At 46.4% G+C, this 26285-nt stretch overlaps 2 protein-coding genes across 4 annotated transcripts in view; both read left to right on the forward strand.

Annotated features, from left to right (window-relative positions):
* Positions 1-17704, forward strand: part of MEGF9 (multiple EGF like domains 9) — a 30682-nt gene extending 12978 nt beyond the window's left edge. The window contains exons 2-6 of the mRNA XM_089534886.1: positions 6984-7185; positions 10251-10390; positions 13225-13371; positions 13531-13803; positions 14581-17704. Of these exons, the coding sequence (XP_089391012.1) occupies positions 6984-7185; positions 10251-10390; positions 13225-13371; positions 13531-13803; positions 14581-15035 (1217 nt within the window). The 3' untranslated portion in view covers positions 15036-17704. The remainder of the gene's footprint in view (positions 1-6983; positions 7186-10250; positions 10391-13224; positions 13372-13530; positions 13804-14580) is intronic.
* A 1885-nt stretch (positions 17705-19589) lies between these two features.
* CDK5RAP2 (CDK5 regulatory subunit associated protein 2) overlaps positions 19590-26285 on the forward strand; it is a 67122-nt gene continuing 60426 nt past the window's right edge. For all 3 annotated transcript variants that reach the window (XM_089534887.1, XM_089534890.1, XM_089534888.1), the window contains exons 1-4: positions 19590-19783; positions 20871-20938; positions 22047-22114; positions 24110-24220. In XM_089534887.1, the coding sequence (XP_089391013.1) occupies positions 19731-19783; positions 20871-20938; positions 22047-22114; positions 24110-24220 (300 nt within the window). In that variant the 5' untranslated portion in view covers positions 19590-19730. The remainder of the gene's footprint in view (positions 19784-20870; positions 20939-22046; positions 22115-24109; positions 24221-26285) is intronic.

Below are 26285 nucleotides of genomic sequence, written 5' to 3' on the forward strand. Positions count from 1 at the left end.
TGGGGTTTTCATGGCAAGATTGTTCGGAGAAGGTTTGCCATGGGCTGAGAGTATGTGACTTGCCAAAGATCACCCAGTAGGTTTGATGGCCAAGCTGGGAATCGAACCCTGGTCCCCAGAGTCATAACCCAACACTTAAATCACCACATCACACTGGACCCTTATGGGAAAGGCTCCCATCGCTCCATGAGAGATCATCAGTTTAACAAGGAGAAAGGGGGGAAAAACCAATTTTCCAAATAGACACCCGCTGAGGCTGATTCTTCCGGAAGCAAAGATGTGGCAATTCAGAAGCAGACAAACAAAATGGTTTTATTCCTCCGGGGAGCTGTTGCCCTTCAAGGACAAGCAGGACACCCAAGGCGCTCCTGGCCACCTTCCAGATGATTTTGGCTCCTGGGCGCTCTTGAGAAACCGGAGACTGGCTCCTGATAATGAATGGCAGTCTCTTAATGTTATTTGTTTTTTTGGGGTCTGACCTTAACAATCTTCTCCTTGCAAATATTTGTCAGTTTCTCACTCTCCTGACTTCCTAGACATTTTCTGCTTTTCAACCAAGGAATGCCTTTGGACATTCTGTGCATGGTTTGCGTCTCCTCCTCCTTTGCACCTCTCCAACGTTCCGCGATTCAAGAGGCTTGTTTGTGCCAAGAGCAAAATCTGGAATGAACATAGTATAAACAATAGAAGCAGACAGGCTGCTAGGGATCTGGAGGGTGCGTCTGTGCCTTCAAGTCACCTGTTGACTTATGGATTGTTGTTGTTGTGTGTAGTCAAGTCGTTCTGACTTACGGCAACCCTAAGGTGACCTTAAGGCAACCAGCTCCAAAGAAGCCCTTTCGAAGTTGCAACATTTGTTGTGGTTGAGTGCCTTTCTGACTTCTGGTGATCCTAAAGCAAAGCTGCTTTCAGTCCCAAAAGATGGGGCAAATCAATGTTGTTGTTGTTGTTGTTGTTATTGTTGTTGTTGTGTGCCTCCAAGTTGTTTCTGACTTATGGCGACCCTATCATGGGGTTTTCTTGGCAAGATTGGTTCAGAACGGGTTTGCCCTTGGGATCATCTGAGGCTGAGAGAATGGGACTTGCCCAGGGTCATCCAGTGAGTTTCGATGGCCGAGTGGGGACTCGAACCCTGGTCTCCAGAGTTGTAGTTGAATGCTCAAACCACTACGCCACACTGGCTCTCAAAACTACACCCCCAAGTGCAATTGGTCCTCTATTCAGATGGAAGAGAAGGAAAACAAATAAACTGGGATCACAAAGTCACCCAATGGGTTTGCATGGCCAAGCCGGGATTCAAACCCTGATCTCCTGATTCATGGTCCCAACGCTCCAACCACTATGCCATGTTGGCTCTGTTATGGTGGCTCCCTGGATTTCATAGGGCTTACTTAGACAAGAAATACTCAGATGTGGTTTTACCAGATTCTTCCTCTCAAATACACCTTACAGCAGCTGTATTTGTTGATGGTCTCCCATCCAAGAACTATCCAGGGCTGGCCTTGGTTAGCTTCTAAGATCAGACAGGATCTGGTGCTTGTAGGACATTTAGGCCAAACGTTCAATTAGTTTCCTGGGAAATAGCCCTGTGAACTGGGATTATTTGAGAGAGCGAGGTCAGCTAGTGAGTTGCGTGTCTCACTTGGAGTAGAAACTTCACTACACAAGTCTCAATGCATTGCTTCAGCCATGGCAATGGTAGGATAAACCTTGCCAGGTGTTGCAATGGCAGGGCAAATTGCATGGAGGCATATGCTATCTAGAGAGCCAGCATGGCATAGTGGTTTGAGCATTGCACTATGACTCTGGAGACCAGGGTTCGAATCCCGGCTTGGCCATGTAAACCCACTGAATGCAAGTCACGCTCTCAGCCTCTGGAGAAGACAATGGCAAACCTCCTTGGAACAAACCTGGCCATGGAAAACCCCATGATCGCTTCATCTTAGGGTTGCCATAAGTTGGAAATGACCAGAAGGCATATGACAACAACAACAACAGCAACAACATCAGCACTCCGCCAAAGGCTAGAACTGGCCTGGAGGCAACAACGTTTGTTTTCCAACTTCTGCCTTGATATGCAATGTGCCTCCAAGTCACTAGTCAACTTATGGTGACCCCATGCATTTCAGAGTTAAAATGTCTTTCTTCTCGGTAGCAAGCAAGGTCAGTTTGGAAAGGCTGGTTTGAATAAACAGATTTATCCCTGACAACAGAAAGAGGACAAGTTAGGCTAACCACCCTTTAGTAGGGACTTCCAGAACCATGTAAATGATAATTTTAATTTCATATGAAATCAGCAGCCAAAGAACATCCATCTTCTCCTCCTGTTCTCCTTTCTCCTTTTTAATTGCAAACGAACTCGGTTGCATAATTTGCAGAGGCTGCCAGAACTCTGTGTTTTTTTGGCTCACAATTCAGGTTGTGGGTGCGAAGGCGAAAATATTTCAGTGTTTTAATTGCTGGATGCTGCCCAGCCATTCATCCCTCCAGTCCTAGATCTATAGGATCCTGACGGTTTGGGACTTAACAGAAAGACCCACAACTTTGGACGGACTCCAAAGGGGTCTAAGTATGGGGTGAGTTACTCCTCTCGTAAGATTTCTGCCTATGCAAATGAAATTTCCCATCCGTCCCCAAATTTCTAGCATTGCAGAAATTTAAAATTTCAGTCGAGCCTTTAGAAATATAGGCACCCAAAGAAAAGGGACCAAGGGAAGATGAACACAGCATGTTAAAAAGCAGCTGTGGTGTAATGGTTTGTGTGTTGTACTCTAACCCTGGAGACCAGGGTTCGAATCCTGGCTTGGCAATGGAAGCCACCGAGTGACTTTGGGCAAGTCACACTCTCTCAGCCTCAGGGGAATACCATGGCAAACCTCCTCTGAACCAACCTTGCCAAGAAAACCTCAGGACAGGTTCGCCTTAGGGTTGCCATAAGTTGGAAGCGACTTGAACGTACGCAAAAACAACTAATACAACTTTACTCTTCCCCGTGAAGTTTGCAAAAGCGGGGTGAGAGAGGGGGACAAAGTGTGGAGAGGGACATTATTTCCCCAGCTTTCCCTTTTTCCTTTCTGCCAAGCGCTCCCATTTCTCGCACAGAGCAGTCCTGGCTTTCTCTCTTCTTTGTTGGCACAGGCGTTTGCTCAAGCCTTGACGCAGCAAAAAAGCAAACCAAATGCCTTGCTGCAGAGCAAACCGGAGGAGCTTTTTGTCACCAGGCCAACCGTTGACGTCAGGCAAGGGCAGCACTGAACACACAATTACTGAGCGGATGCCCATTAAAACACCTGTGTGTAATGCCTCCAACACGTGGACCAGCTGGCCCTGAGCTATGTTGAAATGGGAAATCAAAGAAACAAGCCTGAGTGAAACTGGATTGACTGGTGTTTCTCTCCCCCTGACCACTTGGTTTGTATCTTCGAACCTTTGGGAGAAGAACCAGGACACATGTGGCCAAGCAATATCAGAGTATGGTTAAGAAAGCAATAGTTATACATAAGCTAGCTGAGGCTGCAGCAGCTTGCTTTGGCCCAAGCCTATTGGGAAGTGCAAGACTTTGCATCCTTGCTGAATTAATTGAATGCAAAGTTTGCACATTGGTTATTGTGCCCATAGGCTTCTTCCTCCTGGCAGCAAGCATCTAAACTAGCTTCAGTACCAAGCTGGTGGTTCACAATCCAGAAAAGTCCTGGTTTGGGACAGTGTTAAAGGACCTCTCCAAGGTGCTGGACACATGATGGAAATGTTTGGCACCTCGGACAGGCCTTTTAAAGCTGTGATAGGGTTGCTTTAGGATTACCGTAAGTCGGAAAGGACTTGGAGGCGCACGACAACAACAACCTGGAGCAGAATTATGCTCCACTGGCTATGGGAGCCCATGCTGCCACTGTCTGTTCAGCCCTGGAAACCCATGGGGGGAACCTTTGGCAAGTCACACTCTCTCAGCCTCAGAGAAAGGCAATGGCGAACCTCCTCTTGAATAAATCTTACCAGCCTTAGGCTGCCTTAAGTTGGAAACAAAGCTGGAGTGGACTAGAAAGCACATAACAACAACGTAGGCTGCATCTGCAGGGCAGAATTGATGCAGTTTAACTGTCATGGCTCATGCAGTGGAATCCTGGGATTTGCAGTTTCGTGGGATACTCAGCCTTCCCTGTCAGAGAGCTCTGGTGCCGCAACAAACTACAAACCCCAGGGTTCCATAGGAAAGAGACAACTAAACCTTATGACAAGGTCGTCATAGTTCAAAGTCAACTTGAAGGCACATAAAGACAACAGATGCACCAACAGATTCCAGCCAGTGCTTGCAAAGCATGGCGAATGCTCAAAAAAGGCATGCAGATGCGCTGTTGTGGTTGTATACCAATCTTTCCACCAAAATACTTCTTTCAGAGACTGAGACTGCAATGCATTAAGACCATTCCCCTTGCACTTGAAGGAACCGCTTCCGTAAGCCACCTGGAAAGTTCATTTTGCACCCGGGATGAAGCCAGGCAGCTGCTGGAGACAGTTTTTTGCAGGAGAAGTGCTTGCTTTGAATATGCGTTGGAAATTTGCATGCTTTGCGCTGAGCCGGCAGCTTGAGTTGCTTTAGATTATTTTTGGCTTTTGGGGAGAAAGGTGGAGGGGCGAAACAGGGTGCAGATTTGAATAGGTTCGCTGTAGAAATGCCTGTCAGCACTTGCAGATGGAGCGGAGAGAGATAGAGCCGGCAGGCGAAATCTTCATCCGCCTTTCTGGGCAGAAATGGCAATGTTGGTTTTAAGAGGAAGCCAGCAATGAATGAGGAATGGCAACAGCTGGATTGGAGTCGCCTTTTAGTCCAGATTTAAAGGAGCGATCCAAGGTGCCAAACCCTGTCTTCCAAATAGGATAGTTCCTTGGATGGCTCTTTTAACGTCTTTTAACGTCTGGACTAAAAGTCTAGAGCAATCCTAGGACATTCTAGTGTACATCAACAGGAGTATAGTATTCAGATTAGTGAGGAAAGTTACAATGCCAGACTTCACCTGGAAAACACTATGTTCAATTATATGCATTCAAGATGGATATTGGTGAGCCCACATTTGGACTTGAACACACAGGGGACAATTGGAAGCATAAGCGGGGATTGTCCCACCATTAAGCTTTTTCAGGGCTCATGCCTTGCGAAATGGAGTATGCTTCCAAGGGCCGTGGCTTTAGTGGCAGAGACGGGAAACAAAGAGGCCTCTTGTCAAGTATTATTATATTTTTTGCAGATTTAGAGAACGTCTCCTTTTAGTTTTACACGGTTCCTTTGCCATGCTGCGTCTTTGAAGGTTTCCCTTTGATCAGCCTTTATGGAGGAGCTTGTACGCTGGTTGGAAGAACAAGCTGATGCCTTGTATTTTGCAAATGGGGAAGATGCACGAGACATTGCTTTCATGAGAAAGCCCTGGCAAACCTCCTCTGAACAAATCTGGCCCCATGGAAGGCTCACCTTAGGTTGCTGTAAGTTGGAAATGACTTGAAGGCCCATAACAACAACAACAACAACAATGCTGGAGTTGACCAGAAAGCACAGAACAATAATGTCGACTGTATCCGCACTGCAGGATGAATGCAGTTTGACACGGCTTTAACTGCCACGGCTCAAGGCTATGGAGTGCTGGGATTTATAGTTTTGCGAGCTATTTAGCCTTCTTGGTCAGAGAGCACCGGGGCCTCAACGAAGTACAAATCTCAGGAGTCCGTAGGATGGAGCCATGACAGTTAAAGCGGTGTCAAACTGCATTAATTCTGCAGTGTGGCAGCAGCCAAAGAGCTCTGAATGTGATCTTTTGGTAACTGTGAAGTGTGCATTAGCCCACCCTCCCTCCCTCCCTTCCTCTTTCCTTTCCTTTCACACCTCCCTCCCTCCCATTTTTCCTTTTATTCCTAACTTCTTTCCACCTTCCCTTTCTCCTTCCTTCCTTCCTTCCTTCCTTCCTTCCTTCCTTCCTTTTCTTCTGCATGTTCCACTTTTTGTCATTCAGATTCAAAACTCCAGGAATGGTTCTCATGGTTACAGAGAGAAACCTAGCAAACCTTTGATTAACACTTAAGGATCCCAAACAGTAAAAGGCAGTTGTGCACCAAAAATGGCCAAATTAATACTTTCTCCCTCTTTTTCCTCCTCTTCCCCACTTCAGTGCCTTTATGGAGAATGTGGAGTGCTTCCTGCCTCCCATTGCAACCGCCGCCTCTGCCTCTGAATGCGAATACGAAGCATAGGAACAACTGTGTCGGGGCATTCATTTCTTTCCTTATTTGCATGTGATTAATGCCAAGGCATATTTGCCAATTGATAAAACTGGCTTCAGGGTGCCAGGGTGCAGCCGTCTCCCTGCAAAGGCTGGTTTGTCTCTGCAGGACTTACTTCTTCTTCAATGTGTTTCCGTAGTGGCAGATTTGTTAAAGCAGTTTCATTTTTGTGTGTGTTTTTGTCAGTTGTCACGATGTTCCTCATTTTTGAAGCTTCCTCTTGCTTTCAAGGCACCCCTTTGCAACTCCTCTCCAAATGTTTTCCTTGGTTAAATATTAAACAAGTCTGTAACTGACAAAAACGCCCGAAGCAAATCGTGGAAACAATAGTTTGTATATTATATAAATGGAATGGAGAATAAATAATAATAATAAACCCACCGTGACAGCTTTTAACAACTAGGGTTTGCATTCTGTATTGCCGTCGCACATTGGTAGTCCAACACTCAAACCAGTACACTACACTGGTTCCCAGTATACCCCTATATGTATGTAGGTCGCCATGATTCGAGACCGATTTGAGGTTGATTATCAACAGCAATAACAGTTATGCAAATATTCCAAAATCTGGTAAAAATGTATATATATATCCAAAATCCAAACCACTTTTGGAGAAGGGAGACTCAGTCTGTGCTGCTTCTATAAGTGATCTTCTATGTTTTAAAAATGCTTGCTCTGTCTTAATTCTGGTCTTCTTTCTGACCTTCCTCTTGCAGACATCTTTTGCAACTGCAGCTCCGTTGGGAGCAAGGACCCGAGCGGCTGCAACGCGACCACAGGGCAGTGCGAATGCCACCAAGGCTACACTGGCCAGCTGTGCGACAGATGTGAAGAGAGCTACTACCTGGAGCAAAGCGGTGGGCATTGCCTTGCCTGTGGTTGCCACCCTGGGGGCTCCGTTTCCTCCACCTGCCTCAAGTAAGGAGCGGGCATTTGTGAATCCTTACCCCTGCTAACCACTTCGACAGCTTGCGACGTGTATTTTTTTTTGCATTCGGTTGGCCCAATGAAGGCATCACTGTTTTGTGGATGATGGATGTTATCCTCGTTTGTGTTATCCTCCACATCTTTGATAATTCCTTCCAGAATTTAGATGAAAACCCAGAGCAGATTTATTGCTCCACTGACCTGAACTGACCACTGGCCAAAAGCCACAGACCCAAATGTTGGTTCGTAGCTGGCTAACAAACCATGGCTTGTTCACCACAAATCATGGCTGGCTAACAAACCATGGCTTGTTCATCACAAACCATGGCTTGCTCACCACAAACCATGGCTTGTTGCTGAATGTGAGAGCAAGCCAGGTTTCACTTAACCATGGTTTGCCATGGCTTACAAAGGTGTGAGATTTGACCTCCATTGCATTGCATTGAGAGATGAAAGAAGCAAAGGGGGAAACTTTTGCACCCCAAAGTCCTACTGAAATTTATTTTTGCAAATGCAAAGTGTGGGCATTTGAGGGCAGCTCTCTTTTTGGTCCATTACTAGGACTAAGAAAGTGGGGCCAGAGTGAAGGCGTTGCAATGCGAACCAGGCACGCTTGGCATGTTGACATTTCGGGGGGGAAATGTGGTGGGGGGGAACCCTTTGCCCTTTCAGACTTGTGGAGTGTTTCAACTCCTTCGACAGATTTCATGCAGATGGATTCCATGCGGAGGCATAAAGCGAGGAATGCGGTCCGCACAATGCTCCAGTGTTTTGGGGGAATAAAGTGGTCCTTTTTCACCCTCCTCCGCCATGAACAAAAAAAGGGAACTTTGAAGGCATTGCATGATGTTGGGGATGAAGAACAGCAGAATTAAAGCAGTTTGTCACCCCTTTACCTGCCATGACTCTATCCTACAGAATCCTAGGATTTGTAGTTTAGTGAGGTATTCATCCTGGTCTGTCAGAGAGCCAGTGGGACTTAAACTTAGGGCTGTCCTAAATGTCAATGGCAAACCCTCTCTGAACAAATCTTGTCAAGGAAGATTTGCCAAGGAAACCCCAGGATAGGTTTGCCATAAGTCGGAAATGACTTGACGGCACCCAACAAGTCGCACTCTCTCAGCCTCAGGAGAAAGCAAGGACAAGGCTCCTCTGAGCAAATCTTGCCAAGAAAACCCTAGGATAGGGTCGCCTTAGGGTTGCCATAAGTCGGAAACGACTCGAAGGCACCCAACAACCACAACAAGAAGCAACAGCACTGTTAGAATGGGTCCTCTTGGTTGAATTAGTGTGATCAGAATTGCTTCTTAATGCAAAGGAAAGCTCTGTTGTTATTGTTGTTGTTGTTGTTGTTGTTGAGTCAGCTGAAGACCGGCCATGGAGAGGTCAGTGATTACAGAGTGAAGCAGACAGTGTTAAGCCTCTGGCAATATACAAAATTGCCACAGAAGTAGGGCAGCGAATGGGGTGGGCTGGCTGGGCGAGACGGAGGGGGTGCCAGCTTTGGTTTTTTCAGTCTGGGAACAGTATCGGAAGGCATCGGGAGCTCCGCAGATCAATACATGTGTGCACACCCCAGTTGCATCTGAGGCTTGCCTGTCGCTCCCATTAAAGTGGAACCAAACTGCTGTAATTGCACAGTGTGGATGCAACCACGGATTCGAGGAAGTTGTTGGTGTGTGACTTCAAGTCATTTCCGACTTCTGGTGATGCAAAGGCGAACCTATCCTGAGGTTTTCTTGGCAAGATTTGTTCCGAGGAGGTTTGCCATGGCCTTCCCTTGAGGCTGAGAGAGTGTCATCCAATGGGTTTCATGGCCGAGCGGGGCATCAAATCCTGGTCTCCAGAGTTGTAGGTTGCATACGCACTGGAGAAATAATCCAATTTGACATCACTTTAACTGCCATGGATCAATGCAATGGAAATCTGGAATTTGTAGTTTGCTGTGTCACCAGATTTCTCTGACAGAGTAGGCCAAATGTCTCACGAAACTGCAATTCCCAGACTTCCATCTCATTAAGCCATGGCAGTTAAAATGATGTCAAACTGGATTATTTCTGCCGTGCGGATGCAGAAGCACAGAGCCATCGAAGCCAAAGTGGTATCAAACTGGATCATTTCTGCAGTACGGACGCAGAACCATAGAGCCATAGGAGTTAAAGTGGTGTCAAACTGGATCCTTTATGTCATGCATATGAAAAACCATAGAGGCACGGAAGTGGAATGTGGGTTTGGTTCGCAAGTGAAATTTGTCGGCATCTTTTGATTCTTACTTTGAAAGGGAAATTGATTCTTAAAAACCCCCACCGTGCAACAGAAAATCGGCCTTTTAAAAGCAGAATACGTGTGGATGTGGTTGGATCCCATTATAACCGTCGACCTTTCCTTTCAAAAAGCATGCAGGGTTTCTAGATGATCCATAGGCGCTATGAAAGGGGACCTTGTTTATGGCTTTATTCTATGGCTGCATTGAGGGAAGGCTTTCGGCCGCAGCTGAAAGCTTTAATTCTTTTGCAAAACCAGACGGCGGCTTCCAGACATCTGCATCCGAGTCGAACATCCGTCCAGAGAGGCCTCGAATCTGAACTTTCCGGAAGCGGTCTCCCCGACTTTTTAAACGTTTAATAACTTCCTTTTCTTGATACGCACCAGATGAAGAATCTCAAAGTTAAAGGGGCACAAAGATCAGGGTTAGGGTTGCTCCGAGGATGAGAAATACATTTTCAAATCCCCTACATTTGAAATGCTGCAAAGGACATCCATTTGGCTGCAATTCTGTACTGACTTACTTTGGTTTTGCTTTTATTACATTCTTATTATCCATTGATTCCTTTAATTTCTATGCTGCCTTTCTCTGCTTTTATGCAAATTAATCCTTGCTATGGAAGTCATATATACTTTGGTCAAAGGTTGTAAATAAAATCGATCGATTGATTGATTGGAAGTCATATATAGGGTTTGTTCCCATTTATTTGGTCTGATATGTCAACTTTCCTGATTATCTCCACCTTCACCAATTGGTTTGACTTTGTTTTCTTGCTTCTGTTTCCAAACAGCTCTGGAAGATGCCAATGCAAAGCCGGCGCCACAGGCCCCAAATGCGCCGAATGCCAGGAAGGGTACTCCAAATTCAACGGGACGATTTGCGAACCTTGCCATTGCAATAACCATTCCTCAAAATGCGACCCATGGACAGGTAAATGGGGATTTCCAACGCATATAAGCAATGCATATAACGCTGGAGAGGTTTGGCTGAGGTTGCTCTTTGGAAGGGGTTCGCCATTGCTGTCCTCTGAGGCTGAGAGAGTGTGACTTGCCCCAGGTTGTCTGGCAACTGAGCTGGGATTTGAACCTGGTTCTCCAATAAAAACAATACAGGGATGGTCCTGTCATGAGACAGAGGGAGGCTGCTTCCTTGAGGAGCAGCCAGTTTGGTTCAAGAATTTGGTTCAAAAGCAGCCACTGATCACAGAATTATTAAATTGTACGACTCTGGAGACCAGGGTTCGAATCCCAGCTCAGCCATATAAGCCAACTGGATAAGCTTGGGCAAGTCATACTCTCTCAGCTTCAGAGGATAGCAATGACAAACCTCCCTTTGAAGAAACTTGCCAAGGAAACCCCATAAATAATTATAATAATAATTTGCTTGAGCGTCGGACTTTGGCTCCAGGGACCAGGGTTCAAATCCCGGCTCAGTCATGTAAACCCACTGGATAACCTTGGGCAAGTAATACTCTCCCAGCCTCAGAGGATGGCAATGGCAAGTCACCCTTTGAAGAAACTTGCCACTTTGCACACCTCCACCTCCTCTTGAGATGTGCAAAAGCGGAAGCAAATTTTGCAAATCTAGGGCAACAACCCCAGCATAAAAAAACCCCAGCGACTCTTCAAATCTTTCCAAAAAGAACACTTTGGAACTGAAGGCTTGAAAGGGTTCGATACCAAGAGGAGTCACACTTGAATATAGACATTATTGCACCCAAAAGACTGCCATAGAGCTCCATCTGCTTTTGCTTCTTTGCAATTCCAAACAGAAGACCCTTCTCAAAGATGTGAGTTGGGCGCCATCTTGTGGCCAACAAGGAGAATGACATGAGATTTTGGTTTGGACCACTTGGATATAAGGAGGATAGTTGATAAATAATAATAATAAAATCTTTATTTATAGCCCGCCTTTCCAAAGATCAAGGCGGGTTACAATATAAAAACAGTGTTACAAAGTCACCAAAAAACCCACATCAATTAATACATATTAAAAGATACAAATTAATAACATCCGATCTAGCACGAATGCAAACAGTAAAGGGAGAGCAGGGGCTACAACTGGGACATTAGGGGAAAGCCTGCTGGAAAAGGAAGGTTTTTAGCCCCTTCCTGAAAAGGTCGAGGGAGGTGGCCGAGCGGAGCTTGCCGGGAAGCGAGTTCCAGAGCTGCGGGGCCGAGATGGAAAAGGCTCTCTGTGTTGTTGTAGAGTATTTTGCGTTTGGAACTCGTAGTAGTTGCTTCCCGGCAGACCTGAGTGTGCGGGGCGGATTGTATGGAGAGAGGTGGTCCGCCAAGTAACCTGGGCCCAAGCCATTTAGGGCTTTATAGATAATAGCCAACACCTTGTATTGCGCCCAGAAGCGAATGGGCAGGCAATGCAGATCTTTAAGCACAGGAGTTATGTGACTGGCCCTGGAAGATCCAGTGACCAGTCTTGCTGCCATATTCTGAACCAATTGTAGCTTCCGGGAGTGGTACAAGGGTTGCCCCATGTAGAGCGCATTACAGAAATCCAATCGAGAGGTTACCAGAGCATGTACCACCGTTTCAAGGTCCCCCTGGCCCAGGTAGGGTTGCAGCTGGCGTATCAGCCGAAGCTGATAACAGGTGCTCCTGACCGTCGCATCCACCTGAGATGTAAGGTGGAGCGACGAGTCCAGGAGCACCCCCAGACTGCGAACTGAGTCCTTCAAGGGGAGCGTGACCCCATTCAGGACAGGTGGACAAACATCCATTCTCGGGCCAGGAGAGCCTATCACGAGCACCTCCGTTTTCTCTGGATTCAAACTGAGTCTGTTTTCCCTCATCCAGCCCATTACCGACTCCAGACAGGCATTTAGAGGAGAGATGCCATCCCTGTTTTAACTCATTCATTTACTATACTATGTGTTCATTTACTCTCTATTTTTAACTAAGGAGGATAGGAACACAGTCGGTCCTCTGTATCCACGGATTTCCCCCCCCCCCCCCCATGGATTCAACCGCCCACAGCTTGAAAATATATTTTAAAAGGTATAAATCCCCCCCCCCAAAAAAAACCCAAACTTTGATTTTGCCATTTTATACAAGGGGCACCATTTTGCTATGCCACTGTATTTAATGGGACTTGGGGCATCCATGGATGCTACTATCCATAGAGGGTCCTGGAACCAATTCCCAAATAGATACCAAGGGCTTACTATATATTAAAATGAAAGCAACTTTTTCTGTCTCTTTGAGGGTACAAATCCTTGCTGTGTGTGTGTTTTGAGGTTAACCTTTGGAAAAAGCAATGCCCAGATGCCCACTGGCGTAAAGCTGCCATGCTCTCTCTTTTTGGGAAGCCCATCTCAACATGAAGGTTAGGAAGAACATCTTGACCATTAAAACCATTGGAGAATGGACCAGGTTGCCTTGGAGGGTGGTGGACTGTCCTTCTATGGAGGCCTTGTAAGAGACATTGGATCAGAAACGTTTTACTTTATGTCTTGCGTGGAAGGAGGTTAGAATAGATAGCCCTTTCCAGCTCTGATTCCAGCATTCTGTGATTCTGCGTTCATCTGCTACCCCTTTATCTGATGCAAAATGTGGGCCTGTGATGCTCTCATTGTCCTCGTTTTCTTCTCCTGTATGATTTTTAAAGAACATATTTTGCCTGACGAAGAAGCCAGTGGAGTTTCGAAAGCTTGCATGATGTATTTTTATCAATGGGTCGATAAATGCATCACTGTTTTGTGGATTTAACCATTGTAACGCTCCGTCTTCTGCTTGCTTGTTTCTCAGGCGCTTGCTTGGACTGCCAGGGAAACACAGAAGGCGCCCGCTGCGAGAAATGCAAAGGGCAGTTCTACCGCAACAACAACTCACAACCCCACGAGTGTCTCCTTTGCCCATGCTCCACCGTGACGTCCACCGGCAGCTGCCATATACGTAAGACAGGTCCCCTGAACGCTGATATGGTCTCCAGGAGGGCTTTGATCCTCTGAAATTCATAGGGTTGCCATAAGTCAACAGGCAAGCTGAAAAACCAAAATACAGCTAAAATGACCATTTGTAATAATGACCAGTGTTGCTTCTTCCCACCCACAGAGTCCGGCTGCCATGCGCCAACCTGTGACAAGTGCCGACCTGGCTACACTGGACCCCTCTGCAATCAGTGCGCTGATGGCTACTACAGCTCCGACAGCATCTGTGTCAGATGTCATTGCAATGGGAACGTCGACCCGGTCCAGACACCGAGGGTTTGCCAGCTAGAGACGGGAGAATGCCTCGAATGCCTCTATCACACGGCTGGGCCTCACTGCGAAAAGTGCCAGGAGGGTTATGCCAAACACTCGGAAGGAGGGAACTGCACCAGGATAGGTAACCCTTGCCTTGTCCAGTTGACGTTGACTTAAAATACTAGAACAGGATGCTGCATTGGGATTGCATAGTGTGATTGTGCAAAGGGGGAGGTATATGGTGCTCTGTAACCCTTCGGTTGTTGCAACAGCCGACTCTGTAGCCATGCCTAGTGGTATCATTCAGCTGTTTCCCCCAAACCAGTTGTTAAAATGGTTAAAAGACGTGAAGGCTAGTAAGGTTAAAAGAGGAGGAAGAGATTGGAGTCGACAAGGAGGACAAAGAGGGAAGGAGCGGATCCTCTACAGTAGTGGTTCCCAAACTCTGGTCCCCCGGTTGATTTGGACTTCAGATCCCAGAATCCCTGACCACTGGCCAAGATGACTGAGATTTCCAGGAGCTGAAGTCCAAAACCTTTGGAGCACCCGAGTTTGGAAGCCACTACTGAGGATGTGGACATGCTCAGCACCCAACGCAGTGCTCAGAGCTGGGGATGCAGACACGCTCAAGAGCAGTTGCTTAAGGGGGAAAAGCACTCTTTGGTTCTAAAAGGGTCTAGTCAGTAACATCTGGTAGATCAATAGCCCCAAGGTGCTTTTTAAGGGATTTTGGACTTCAGCTCCCAGAATCCCAGACTATTGGCCAACATGGCTGAGGCTTCTGGGAGTGGAAGTCCAAAATCTCTTAAAGGGCACACTTCGGAAACCACTGTGGCAGACCATGAAACCAGCAATGATCACAATAATAACATATAATCCACTTTACTATATTTGCCTTTTTCTCTTTTAAAATATGTAGAATACGTTCCTGGCCCAGCAGTAAGAGGGTTCGTCCCATCGGCACCAAACGTTAGCCCTCCGACGCCTTTGCCCACGACGGCCGCCAACGCCACGTCGGCGCAGACGACACCGGCGACCGTTTCCCCCATCAGCTCCTCGGACAACAGCACCTCCGCTTTGGCCGACGTCTCGTGGACGCAGTTCAACATCATCATCCTCACCGTGATCATCATCCTGGTGGTCCTGTTGATGGGTTTCGTGGGCGCCGTCTATACGTACCGCGAATATCAGAACAGGAAGCTGAATGCCCCTTTTTGGACCATTGAGCTCAAGGAGGACAACATCAGCTTCAGCAGCTACCATGACAGCATCCCCAACGCAGACGTCTCCGGTTTGCTGGAGGATGACGGGAACGAAGTGGCACCCAATGGACAGCTGACGTTGGCAACTCCCATGCACAACTACAAAGCGTGAGCGTTTCGAAATGCAAAGACGCCGTTGAGCAAATCCATGGAGAGCTCCTTGGCAGAAGAACCGGTGAAGGAGACCGGTATTATCTCTGAAGGAACTTCGTATGTTCTTGCGATGGTCATGGCACCAGCGTTGAGGTCAATACAAGAAGAGAGCTAGCCAGAAGAAAGGAGTTTCAGGTCAAGTCCCAGGTTGCACTGAGTCCGTCGTTCTCCACCAAACCATGGATAGTTACTTTAAGTATTTAAGAAAATAAAAACCTTGCTTCGAAATATATTTTTGTAGGGAATGACGAAGTCTTACCAAGGAGTCATCTCATAGTGAACCCAAAACTGTGTTGACACTGGAGCTTAATTTTTCAGGTCCTGTTTCGGAGAGCGACGACGGACTTATAGGAAATGGATCTTGGACAAATTTTGTTTTGGAAAAGGGGGAGACCAAAACTTTGTTTCATACCTTGAAAGAGTTTTGCTATTTAAATAATATTAATAACGATAATAATGAAAGTATACATTTTCCCGAATGACCGGAGACTTACTGATACAAACCAACAGCAATCAAAGTGTTTTGTTTTGCAGCTGACTCTGGGAATACAGAGAAGGAATCCATCTCTCTCTCTCTTTTTGGAGAATTAGGTGTTGGCGAACTACTTTCTTTGTTTGAGAACTTCTTTCCAAGGTGATAATGTTATTTAAAATGCAGGAGTCCATTTATTTTCTTAGCTTTATCGAACCCGGATTCTCCCAAAGGATGCCAGCAAGACACGGCAGGCTCCTCTTTCAAGAGTCTCCGATCTCCGAAGCGGAAGCGGCCTGTCTTCAGAATGTAATAAAGTCCCCTTGGCGTTGTATTTATATAACTATTTGTACAAAGGTATCCCAGGACAAAATCCCTTAGGTTTTATCTGTACAGTGATCCATGACGTTGTAAAACAACAACAACCGGAACCAACGAGGCGAGCGAATATTGTATTAAAGCCCTGTAAATTTAGGTGGCAATGCCGTCGGAGCTGGGTCTCCGACGAAGGTTAGTTGCTAATTTTTTCTCTCTTCTATGATAATACGAGTGAATTTGTGTCTTAACTTGAGCATTTCTCTTCCTTGCTTTGTTTGAATCCTTTCTCCTTCACCAAAACCCCCAAAGAAATCGTAGGTCATGCAGATTTCTGGCAATCGGACGCGAGGTTCAGTTCATCCACAGTTACACAAAATGTAGGAACATGTCTCCAATTTGCAAGAAAGCCTAGAAAACCTATTAGGAACCTTGAATAGTCTCACTTGTCATAGTCATTTGAACCTTTTAAAGGTTGAGCTGCTTAACCTATTGAGTTGCTACTGCTTCCTCCTCTTGGGACCTGCTTCTGCTTGTTGTTACTATAGGGGCCCTTTGAGTCATTTCTGACTTATGGCAACCTTGAAGTGAAGTGATCACAGGGGAGTTTATCACACGAAGGAGATCGGGAGTTTATTCCATCAGCATCCCAGAAAAATTGTGCAGGTTGCGCGAAATGATTTCACACGCCGTCGCACAAAACCCGCCCTTAAAGTCACAAAGAAGCATTTATACGCATCACTTGACTTTTGGGATGTCAACGACCATGCGTTTCCGACACTGCTTTATTTGCGCGATTGCGTGTGATCATCATTTGCGCAATTACCCGCCGTTTTAGCTTTAGCCGCGGGGTGCTTTAAATGTGCTTTAATCTCACTTTTACTGCCGAAATTAGCCCCAGTGTGATAAACTCCGAAATTGGCCCTCTCAGTTAGGAAAGAATGGGTCTCTTGAGAGCAAGGATGCGCCTTGGAAAGGATGCACTTTGCAAGGATGTGCCTTGCAAGGATGTGCCTTGCAAGGGTGTGCTTTGCAAGGATGCGCTTTGCAAAGATGTGCCTTGCAAGGATGCGCCTTACAAGGATGCGCTTTGCGAGGATACGCCTTGCAACGGTGCATTTTTGCACCTCTAAAAGCCGTTCTCTAGTTCTCCAAAGCCATGGTGGCCAGTATGTCTTCCTTCGGCTATGATTTTAATCCACAGGATGGATTTTGAGCCGTACCCATCCATAACCGCAGCCGGTTTGGATGAAGGCAAGGCTATTATTGACGTGGCATTAGAATTAGAGACCCATTGTTGGCTTTTGCATCTCCGTTTTCTTCTACGGACTCAAGAAATGGGTGAAATTAAAATTTAAATCTAATGAACTACCCTAGTTAGGAATAACTGCATGGCCTTTATTTAAATTGCATGAATCGTTTAGCGAAATAGGCGCCAGATTAATTAGATCAGGCCTAAATACTTTACCAAATAGGTGAGCATCCCAAGGTTCACCCGGTCCTTTGCGATTGTGCGTCTTTATCTTTATCAAGGATTGTGCGCATAACAAGACTACAATTCGAGATTAAAATAAAAAGGTGGGCAAGAAACCAACGCAACCTTCTGAACCTCTTAAGCGACCCTTTTATTTATTACTCAACTCACATTAACAAAGATTTGGGTTTACTCTTGCAATACAAGTTGCACTTTGAATGCAACCCATCCACTATATTTTATCCCCCATCCGTCCGTCTGTCCGTCCGTCCGTCCGTCCGGTGCATATTTTGGGCAAATTGCATCCAGTTTTTTGGGGGGCAAAAAAACAAAAACAAAAATAAAAAATGGGAGGGAGGGTGCAGGAATGGGGAGGGTGGTTTTTTTTGGGGGGGGGAAGCGAATGATGAGAATATATGTTGGAATTTATACGGAAGAATGTTATTTAAAATGAAATTTAAAAAAATAATACAATAAAAATGTATATAATTTGTACCTATTCCTGTTTTGGCTCTTTGCATTTTTTAGGGGGGGAAAGTGTTATACTTAGGGTTGCCATGTCCCCCTTTTCCCCGGGACTTGCACAGTTTTTGGGATCAGGGAATGTCCCTGAGGGGAGGGCAGGGGGTTTGAGCAGAGCAGAGGCAGAGTGTGTGTTTTATGACTTCGTGGTTGTGTTGTATATACACACACACACAAGAGCCAGCGAGAGTCCTCAGACTATAATTCCCATCATCCAGCAACTCACATGGCCATGGCCCTGGAGGGCTCAAGCATTCTGGGAATTCCCAGAGAAGGGCCTGAGGGGGCCAAGGGTGCAGACAGGCTGCAGAGAGACCTCCCCCAACCTCTGCATGGTCTGGGGATGATGGGAAGTGTCCTCCAAGACCCCCCCACCACATGCTGTGCCTTGTGAGGATGATGGGAACTGTCCTCCAACCCCTGATACACACACACACACACACACACGGAAGTGCCAAGTGCAGAGGCATCCCTCGCTTGGCAAAGTCAAGGGCCCCTTTTCCCTCCTCCTCCTCCATCCAGCTGTAAGGCTTTCTAGCAGCATTGGCCTCAATGGAAGATCGAGAGAGGGACCCTGGGACCTTCTGGGAGCCTCCTTCTGGAAGGCCACTGGCCACGGCTTCTTCTTCCTTCTCTTCCTGGGAAGCCAGTCTTGAACGTTTCCCGAAGAATAATAACAATAATAAACCATTCACCTTTAAAATGATGATACTTTTAGATTGTCAGCCTGAGGGCAGGGAACCGTCTAATTAAACCTAATCATTGCAAGCCACTCTGATAGCCTTTAGGGCTGAAGGGCGGGGCATCATTACCATTAATAATAATAATAATAATAATATGAGGATGCTCCTCGTGCAAAGGAGGCCACACCCCTCGGGAATAGGCAGCCAATGGGAGCAGAGGACGGTCCAGGTCAAGGGATGGAGGCCACGCCCCCTCAGGAATGGGGAGCCAATGGGAAAATCACATGAGTCCCCATAGACTTCGGTTTTACTGTATTAAGATGTAGCTGATAAAGAACATTCCTGATACAATGGCGCCCTCTTGTGGCTACTCAAGGCACTGCAGCCTCTAGATCGATCCAGAGAGAAAAATTGGGAGATTGATCAGAGAGAGAGAGAGAGAGAGAGGGGGAACGGGAGCCTGGAGGGGAGAAGCCGCTCTTCCTGCTGCCGCCAGAGGGCGCTCCAGGACAACAGGGAAAGGGGAGGCGCCCTTAGCGAGTGCAGCCACTGAGTTTGGGACTACAATTCCCATCACCCCCAACCAGTCTGGCACTTAAAAGAATTATTATTATTATCATCATTATTAATATTTTTATTTGTGTATCCTGCTTTTCTCACAAAAACTGGGACTCAGGGTGGCATACAATTTAGAATTACTGTATAATAATAATAATAATAATAATAATATGCATCCCTCGATGCCCTTAGTCAAAATGGAGCCTCCCCTCTTGCTGCCCGATCCCTTAATAAATATGGCGCCCGGCGCCTTCGCGGACTGCCACTGCGCATGCGTGCCCTCAGTCAACATGCCGCTCTAGCCCCGCCCCCTTTCCCGCCCTAACAAAGCGTCCCAGACATAGAACGACGAGATGCCACATCTATTCCCTCGACAAATATGGCGTCCAAAACGGCCTCAAGGGGAGGAGAAAGGGCGGCGCGGCCGTTCTCCTGCTAGGGCTGCCCTTCTGAGGGCAGCTTCGTCGGCTTCACCAAGATGGCGCCCGTCCGTCCGAGGCCCGCTGCGGCCGTTTGAATTCCTAGGCAGCCGCCAAAGTGGAGACAATAAGAGCCAGAGCCAGCGGCGGCGGAGGAGCCGCAGCTCCCTTCTCTCTTTCCGTCCGTCCTTCCGTCCCTCTGCCTGCCGCCATGGACTCCCTTCCGGGGGAAGACCCCACTCTGCCCCTGGGCCTCAACGGCAGGTAAGGCCCTCAGGGAAACCGTTGGAGAGAGAGAGAGAGAGAGAGAGAGAGATTGGAGGGATGAGAGGAGGAAGAGGAGGAAGGAGGAAGAAGAAAGGGAGGAAGAGGAAAGGGGAGGAAAGGAAGAGAATGAAGAAAAGGAGGAAAAGGAAGGAGGAGGAGGAGGAGGAGGAAGAAGGACTGGGAGAGAGGAAGAAGAATAGGAAAGAGGTGGAAGAAGGAGGAAGGAGGGGAGGAAGAAGGAAGAGGAAGCAAGAAGAGAAGGAGGAAAGAGGGGAAAGAGGGAGAAGGAAGAGGAAGGAGGAGGAAGCAGAGGAAAGGGGAGGAAGGAAGAGAAAGAAAGATGAAGGAAGCAGAGAAGGGGAGGAAGAGGAAAGAAGAAAACAGAGAGGAGGAGGAAGAAGGGGAAGAAGAGAAAGAAGGAAAAGGAAGGAGGAGGAAGAAGGAAGAGGAGGAAAAAGAAGGAAGATGAAGAAGAAGAGGGAGGAGGACTAGGAAGAGGAAGGAAGAGGAAGGAGAAGAAGAACAAGGAAGAGGGAGAGGAAGGAGGAAGAAAAAGAGGAAGAATAGGGAGGAGGTGGAAAAAGTAGGAGGAGGAGGAGGAGGAGGAAGAAGAAGGAAGATGAATAAGAAAGAAGAAGTGGAAGGAGGGAAGAAAATGGGGAAAGACAGGAGGAGGAAGAGAAGAGGAAGAGGGAAGGATAATGATGGAACAACAACAACAAGGAGGGATGACTGAAGAGGAGGATGGTGATGATGATGATGGTCATATTAATCCCTGTTTTGCTTTAGGTCATCAGATGCACCTGGTCTTCCAGATACGCTGCAGAAGTAAAGCAGTGTGACACCACTTTAGCTGCCATGCCTCCATCCAATGAAGTCCTGGGATTTGTAGCTTGGCGAGGCTTTTCAGCCGGGTTTATCGGAGCGCTCTGGAGCCTCTCCAGACTACAACTCCTGAGGATGGGAATGGTTTTGGGGGAACTGCGTTTCAAAAGGTGTTGCACAAGGAGAGTACGAGGCAGCGCTGTGGAAATGCACACAGTTTCCAAATCCTTCCATAACCATTTGTCTTGCTTCTTCCTAGTGTCAACTTTTCCCAGCTTCCGGATGTCTCGGGAGACGAGATCCGCGTTCGCCTGGGAGGCGGCAGAGGTAAAGCCGTGTGCCTCTTCTTTATGCCCTTGGTTACGTCTGTCTATTAAAAACTACAATACTGGGCAGGAGAGAGAAACGTTCAAACATTCAAATCCCAGGTGTAGGTTTGGGTGCAACTCAAAGCTCCTCCTTTGCAGCTCTTGAGCGATTGGGAGAAGAAAAAGTGCTAAGAGCATGTAGGCATATAATATTTTATAACCTCCTTCTGTGTCAGCTCTTGACCAGGATGATGTTAAGTTGGATAGACATTCACGACTCCTGCAATTTTGCTATTAGTTTACTTCGTAGACCACGCACCACATAACCGAAAGCAGGTAACTTTTGTTTTTGTGGGGCCAAATTCGTATGGGATCTCTGGAAACGAAGCCTTATGGAGAACAATTTAGGGAGCTGGGCATGTTTATCTGGATAAGACTGACAAATGTGGTTAAAGAGAAAACTAGAAACTGACCTGGTGAAAGAGAACATGATAAAATGGGGCCCAAGACGCAAAAAGAGAAATAGATTTGGAAGGAATACACGATACTCTTGGGAAAATGCTTAATATAAAGTATGACGTGGCCCCGGAAATATTTAGATGTTTACTTGTTTTAAAAGTAGTGTATGAGGAAATTAATAAAGAATTAACTTTAAAAAAAGAGAAGAGAGGTGATATGAGAGCCATCTCAAAAGGGATGTCATGTAGAAGATGGAGCAAACTTTTTTCCTGCTGCTCCAGAGATTAGAACCCAATGGATTCAGATGAAGAGTGAAGAGATTCCACCAAAAAAATTAGAAAAACCTTTCCGCCGTCAAAGCTTTTCAGTAGTGGAATGGACCGCCTTGGACAGTGGTGGAGTCTCCTATTTGGAGGTCTTTAAACAGTGGTTGGATGGGTATCTTTCAGGAGTGTTTTAGTTGTATGACAGGGGTTTGGACTGGATGACCCCTGGGGTCTGTTCCAACTCTAAGATTCTATGGTGAGTGTAGGTTGCAGGTGGGGTTCGCAAATTTGCTGAAACCCCCAAATCTCTAAAATTAAGAAAGCGTTGCTCTCGGTAAAGTCTCAGAATGTGTACTGAAGCTGCAGCCTGACTCGCTTTCCGTTGTCTCCCCGAACTTTCAGTCTTACCAGACGTGGCGGAAGACGCCGTGTCGCCCACCAGAGCACGGACAATGAAGGACTTTGAAAACGTAAGTGCCCGAATCGTGGCCATGTGGCGAGCACAGTTACCTGTACTGAGACTTTGTGATAATGTCTGGTTGGGTCTGTAGCAATAGCATTTACATTCTGTACCGCTTATCAGTGTGCTCTGCACGCTCTAAGCGGTTTATAACATCTAAGCCAAGCTGGGTACTTATTTTACTGACCTACAAAACCTTGGAGCCCTGCCTGGGATCGAACTCACAACCTTGTGGTTGCAGTACTGGCATTTAAGCACAAGGCTCCCAGGGCTCTGTAGCCAGGATATGAAAATATGTGGCCCTCCAGAAAGTTTGGGACTACAGCTCTTACCATTCCTCCCCAATGACTAGGTTGGCAAAGACTGCTGGGACTTACAGTCCAGTGTCTGGAAAGCTACACAGTCCCCATTCCTGGTTGATAGAAATGGTATTCCAGAGAAAAAAGGACTTGACTTTAATGACCAAATGTCTGTATAGGTTAAATTAATTTTTTTAATCCTAGCTTCTATAATGTCAGCCCAGGGTGGGCCACAGATAATAAAATCAGTGTAAAAAGTGCTAAAAGAGTTGGAAGAAATTCAGCTCAACATCAACTTGAGGAGCTTCCCGTATTTCTTTTCAATCCATCCCTTTTAATTCAGAGCCATAAGGACTGGACCCTTTATTTTTAGGTGAAGGACAAAGCTGGTTGGTAGAGCAGTGCTGCTCCAGTCGAGCGAGGCCAGGAGTAACTTTAATACCTGCTCCAAGCCTTTCATTATACACAGGCATCAATATTTTATTAGCAAGGTATTAGATTTCTCTGTTCAGGAAGCAACTGGCAAGCCGGGGGGTGGGAGTGTTGGGGGGACTGGTGCAGTTGCTTTATTTGAATGAATCTTTCATACCTGACGCTCTTAAAAAATGTAAGAGGTCTTTCCTGTTCCTCTAATGCCATTCTCTGGTATTTCATTCTCTTCCTGGGGGAAGGTTAAGTGTCCTGCAATGAAAGACAATTGGACGGGAAGTCCTCCTCTGGGCGCAATGTGGGCCTTTATCTGCAAGCAGCTGACATTCAGAAACTTCAAAGCTGGGAGATCAATTTACTTGCTGCTGGTGGTTTCCCTGAGACTCCTCCACAGTGTGCAGACGTGGTTTTGTTGGCTTCCTGCTGCAGCATCCCTCCCTGCCTCTTCTCTTCCAAAAACACTTAGTCGGGCATGCAAGACCCGTTGCCAACTAGTTTTGGTTTCTCTTGTTTGGAAACATTTTAAAAAACCTAATAATGGGAGCACCTATGATCAGGGATGGGCTGTCATCATGTCCCCATGGCACTTAGGCTGCATCCGCATTGCAGAAATAATGCAGTTTGACACTTTAAGTGCCATGGCTCAGTGCTATGGAATTCTAGGATTTCTAGTTTTGTGAGATATTTACCCTTCTTTCTCTGAGAGCTGTGGTGCCACAACAAACTACAAATCCTAGGATTCCCCTCCTTAACTCTCCCCTCCTGCTAGGTTTTGGTCCCCCTTGAAAATTGCTCCCCTCTGCATCACAATTAACTTCAGAATCAAAAACCTCCCATTAGCTGCAATGGCAGGTTTGGGGGGAAAAGGCTGATAAATACCCTAAAATCACCAGATCCTATCTGATCTTGGAAGCTAAACAGGGTCAGCTCTGGTTGGTCCTTGGATGAGAGACCACCAAGGAATACCAGGTGCTGTAGGATGTATTTCAGAGGAAGCAACTAGCAAAACCACCTCTGAGTATTCCTTGCCTAAGAAAACCCTACGAAATTCATGGCGTCACCAAAAGATGACCAGCACATACATATATAGTTGAGACTAACCAACATGATGCCAATCGAAATGCATCAGCAGAAAGTGTTTGTCCAGGCATAACTATTGCGCATAGAAGTTGAAATGGGAGGCTCAGTTCCCATCTTGTGACTCTGATGTGGTTGCGAATGTGATCTAGTGACCTTTGTAGGGCACGCATGTCATTGGTCCTTCTCTCCTCTTGCAGCAAATCATCGAGCTGCGAAAAGAGAACTTCAACCTTAAGCTGCGCATATATTTCCTGGAAGAACGTATACAGCAGAAATTTGACTGTTCCAACGAAGACATCTATCGGATTGTAGGTATTTTGAGATTGTCATGCGCAGTTTGGATGTTGGTGCTGTTGGGAGTATGCACACATTCCCTCCTCCACTTGCAAATTTCTAGTTTCTGATTTTGGTTCGGAGACAACACCAAGCTAACTAGAGTCCCAATATTGCGGCGGGAAATGGATATTATTAGTAACATCATGGCTTGATGACTGGCTATGGCATGTCTCTTGTGGATGTTGTGAACCAAGATGTAAGGGGTGGAACTGGTGTGGAGATGCAGAAAGGGAAAACTTGAGGGGTCCTTATCAGTCCTGGGGTCTCTACTCCTAGAGAGGCAGTTGCTTCTATCAGCAGATTTTGGTAGCTGGTGCCCTTTGGACAAGTTGAACTCAGAGCTCTAAGTAAGGGGCACACTGTCTGTGGAGGATGGGAATTATTGTCCAACACATTTAGCAGGGACTTGAATGAAGAGCCCTGCTTTAGCATTTCCTCCCAGGATATTTGCTCCAACCTGCCAGTCACTTTTCATTGCCTTTTTCCCAGCTCTTGTTCATGATGTGTTGTTAAGTCAGCTTCAACTTCAGTGAGCCTATGAACTGGAGACCTCCAAAGGTTCATGCTATCAACAGTCCTATTCAGGTTTTGCAACCGCAGGGTTTCTTTGACTGAGTCAATCCATCTGTAATGGTGTCTTCCTCCTTTTTTATTGCCTTTTGCTTTTCCCAATGTTATTGTCCTTTTCCAGTGAGTCATGTCTTCTGCTGATACGTCCAAAGTATTACAGCCTCATGCTTCCAAAAAACTATGACAGCCTCGGCTTAGTCACCTTAGCTTCCAGTGATTTGCTCTCAGACCCATTTATTTTGTCTTTTTGATGCTAGGTTGACAAGGGTGGCGACTCCAGTTGAGATTTTCTCCTGAGCAGCTCTGTGTAGGAGTGCCGTCTGGGTGCTTCTTTTGCTTGCCATTTCTTCTTTTCTTCCTTCCCCTGGATCTGCTTGAGCATAATCTCTGGGCGTTGAAAAGTTTCATTGGTGCCGCTTTCACTATATTTCGACTCCGCGACGGGCAGTAATAAGGGGGTTTGCGTGACCTTTGTGCGATGTGTGGGATTACTTCTTAAATGTTTCAGTGCTGAAATAAAACAATTGCATTAGTAGGAGTCCTAATCAAAGAACTTCCTTCCCACTTAATCTAAATTGCTTGTTCGGTCTGACTCTCTCTTATCAGTAAAACAAAAGCTTTCTGAAATTACATTATGATCCTCCCACATCAAACTAACTCTGGCAGAAAGATGATTCATGTTAATAGAAGCTGTCTGCTTCTCTTACATGCATTTCTTCTGGTTCTTTGTTCTGCATGGCCATATGGAGGGGTGATCAAATGAAAGCAGGAGACAGTCCTAGGTTTTTTCTCCAGCTGTGGATTCCTCAAAAGGAGTACCAGTGATACAGCTGTTAAAACATACCGTAAAACGGTGGTAGAGAACCGTTATTCCTCTTTATATTCTGGATTACAGCTCCCACAGTGTCTTACTTTTGGCTGTACTAGTCGGACCTTCTGGGAGCTAAAGTCCCAGGCCCAGGCGGGGCGTGTTCCTATGCCCCACTTTTATCCGAACCTATGATTTGAACTAGCTGTGGTTCATAATCCAAATCATGTTCTCAGTTTCCTAACCTGAATCTGGGAAACACTGGGTTTGCTTTTATTCTCCATCTCTCTGGGCCTCCAGCTTGACCTAGTATCATAGAGTTGGAAGGGACCACAACGCCCAGAGTCCAACCCCCTTCCCATGCAGGAACACACAACTAAAGGACTCCTGAAAGATGACCATCCAACGTCTGTTGAAAGACCTCCAAAGATGGAGAGTCCACCACCCTCTAAGGCAATCTATTCCATTCTCAAACAGTTCTTAGAGTCAAGGAGTTCTTCCAAAGGTTTAGGTGGAATCTCTTGTAATTTGAATCCATTGGGACATATTCTAATTTCTGGAGCAGCAGAAAACAAGCTAGCTCCATCATCTACATGACATCCCATGAGATATTTTGAGATATGCCACCTCTCAGTCTTCTAGTCTCCAAGCTAAGCATA

The sequence above is a fragment of the Sceloporus occidentalis genome, unplaced genomic scaffold (assembly GCF_023333645.1).
Source record: "Sceloporus occidentalis isolate IW3139 unplaced genomic scaffold, rSceOcc1.0.p SCAF_8, whole genome shotgun sequence".
Taxonomy (NCBI): Eukaryota; Metazoa; Chordata; class Lepidosauria; order Squamata; family Phrynosomatidae; genus Sceloporus; species Sceloporus occidentalis.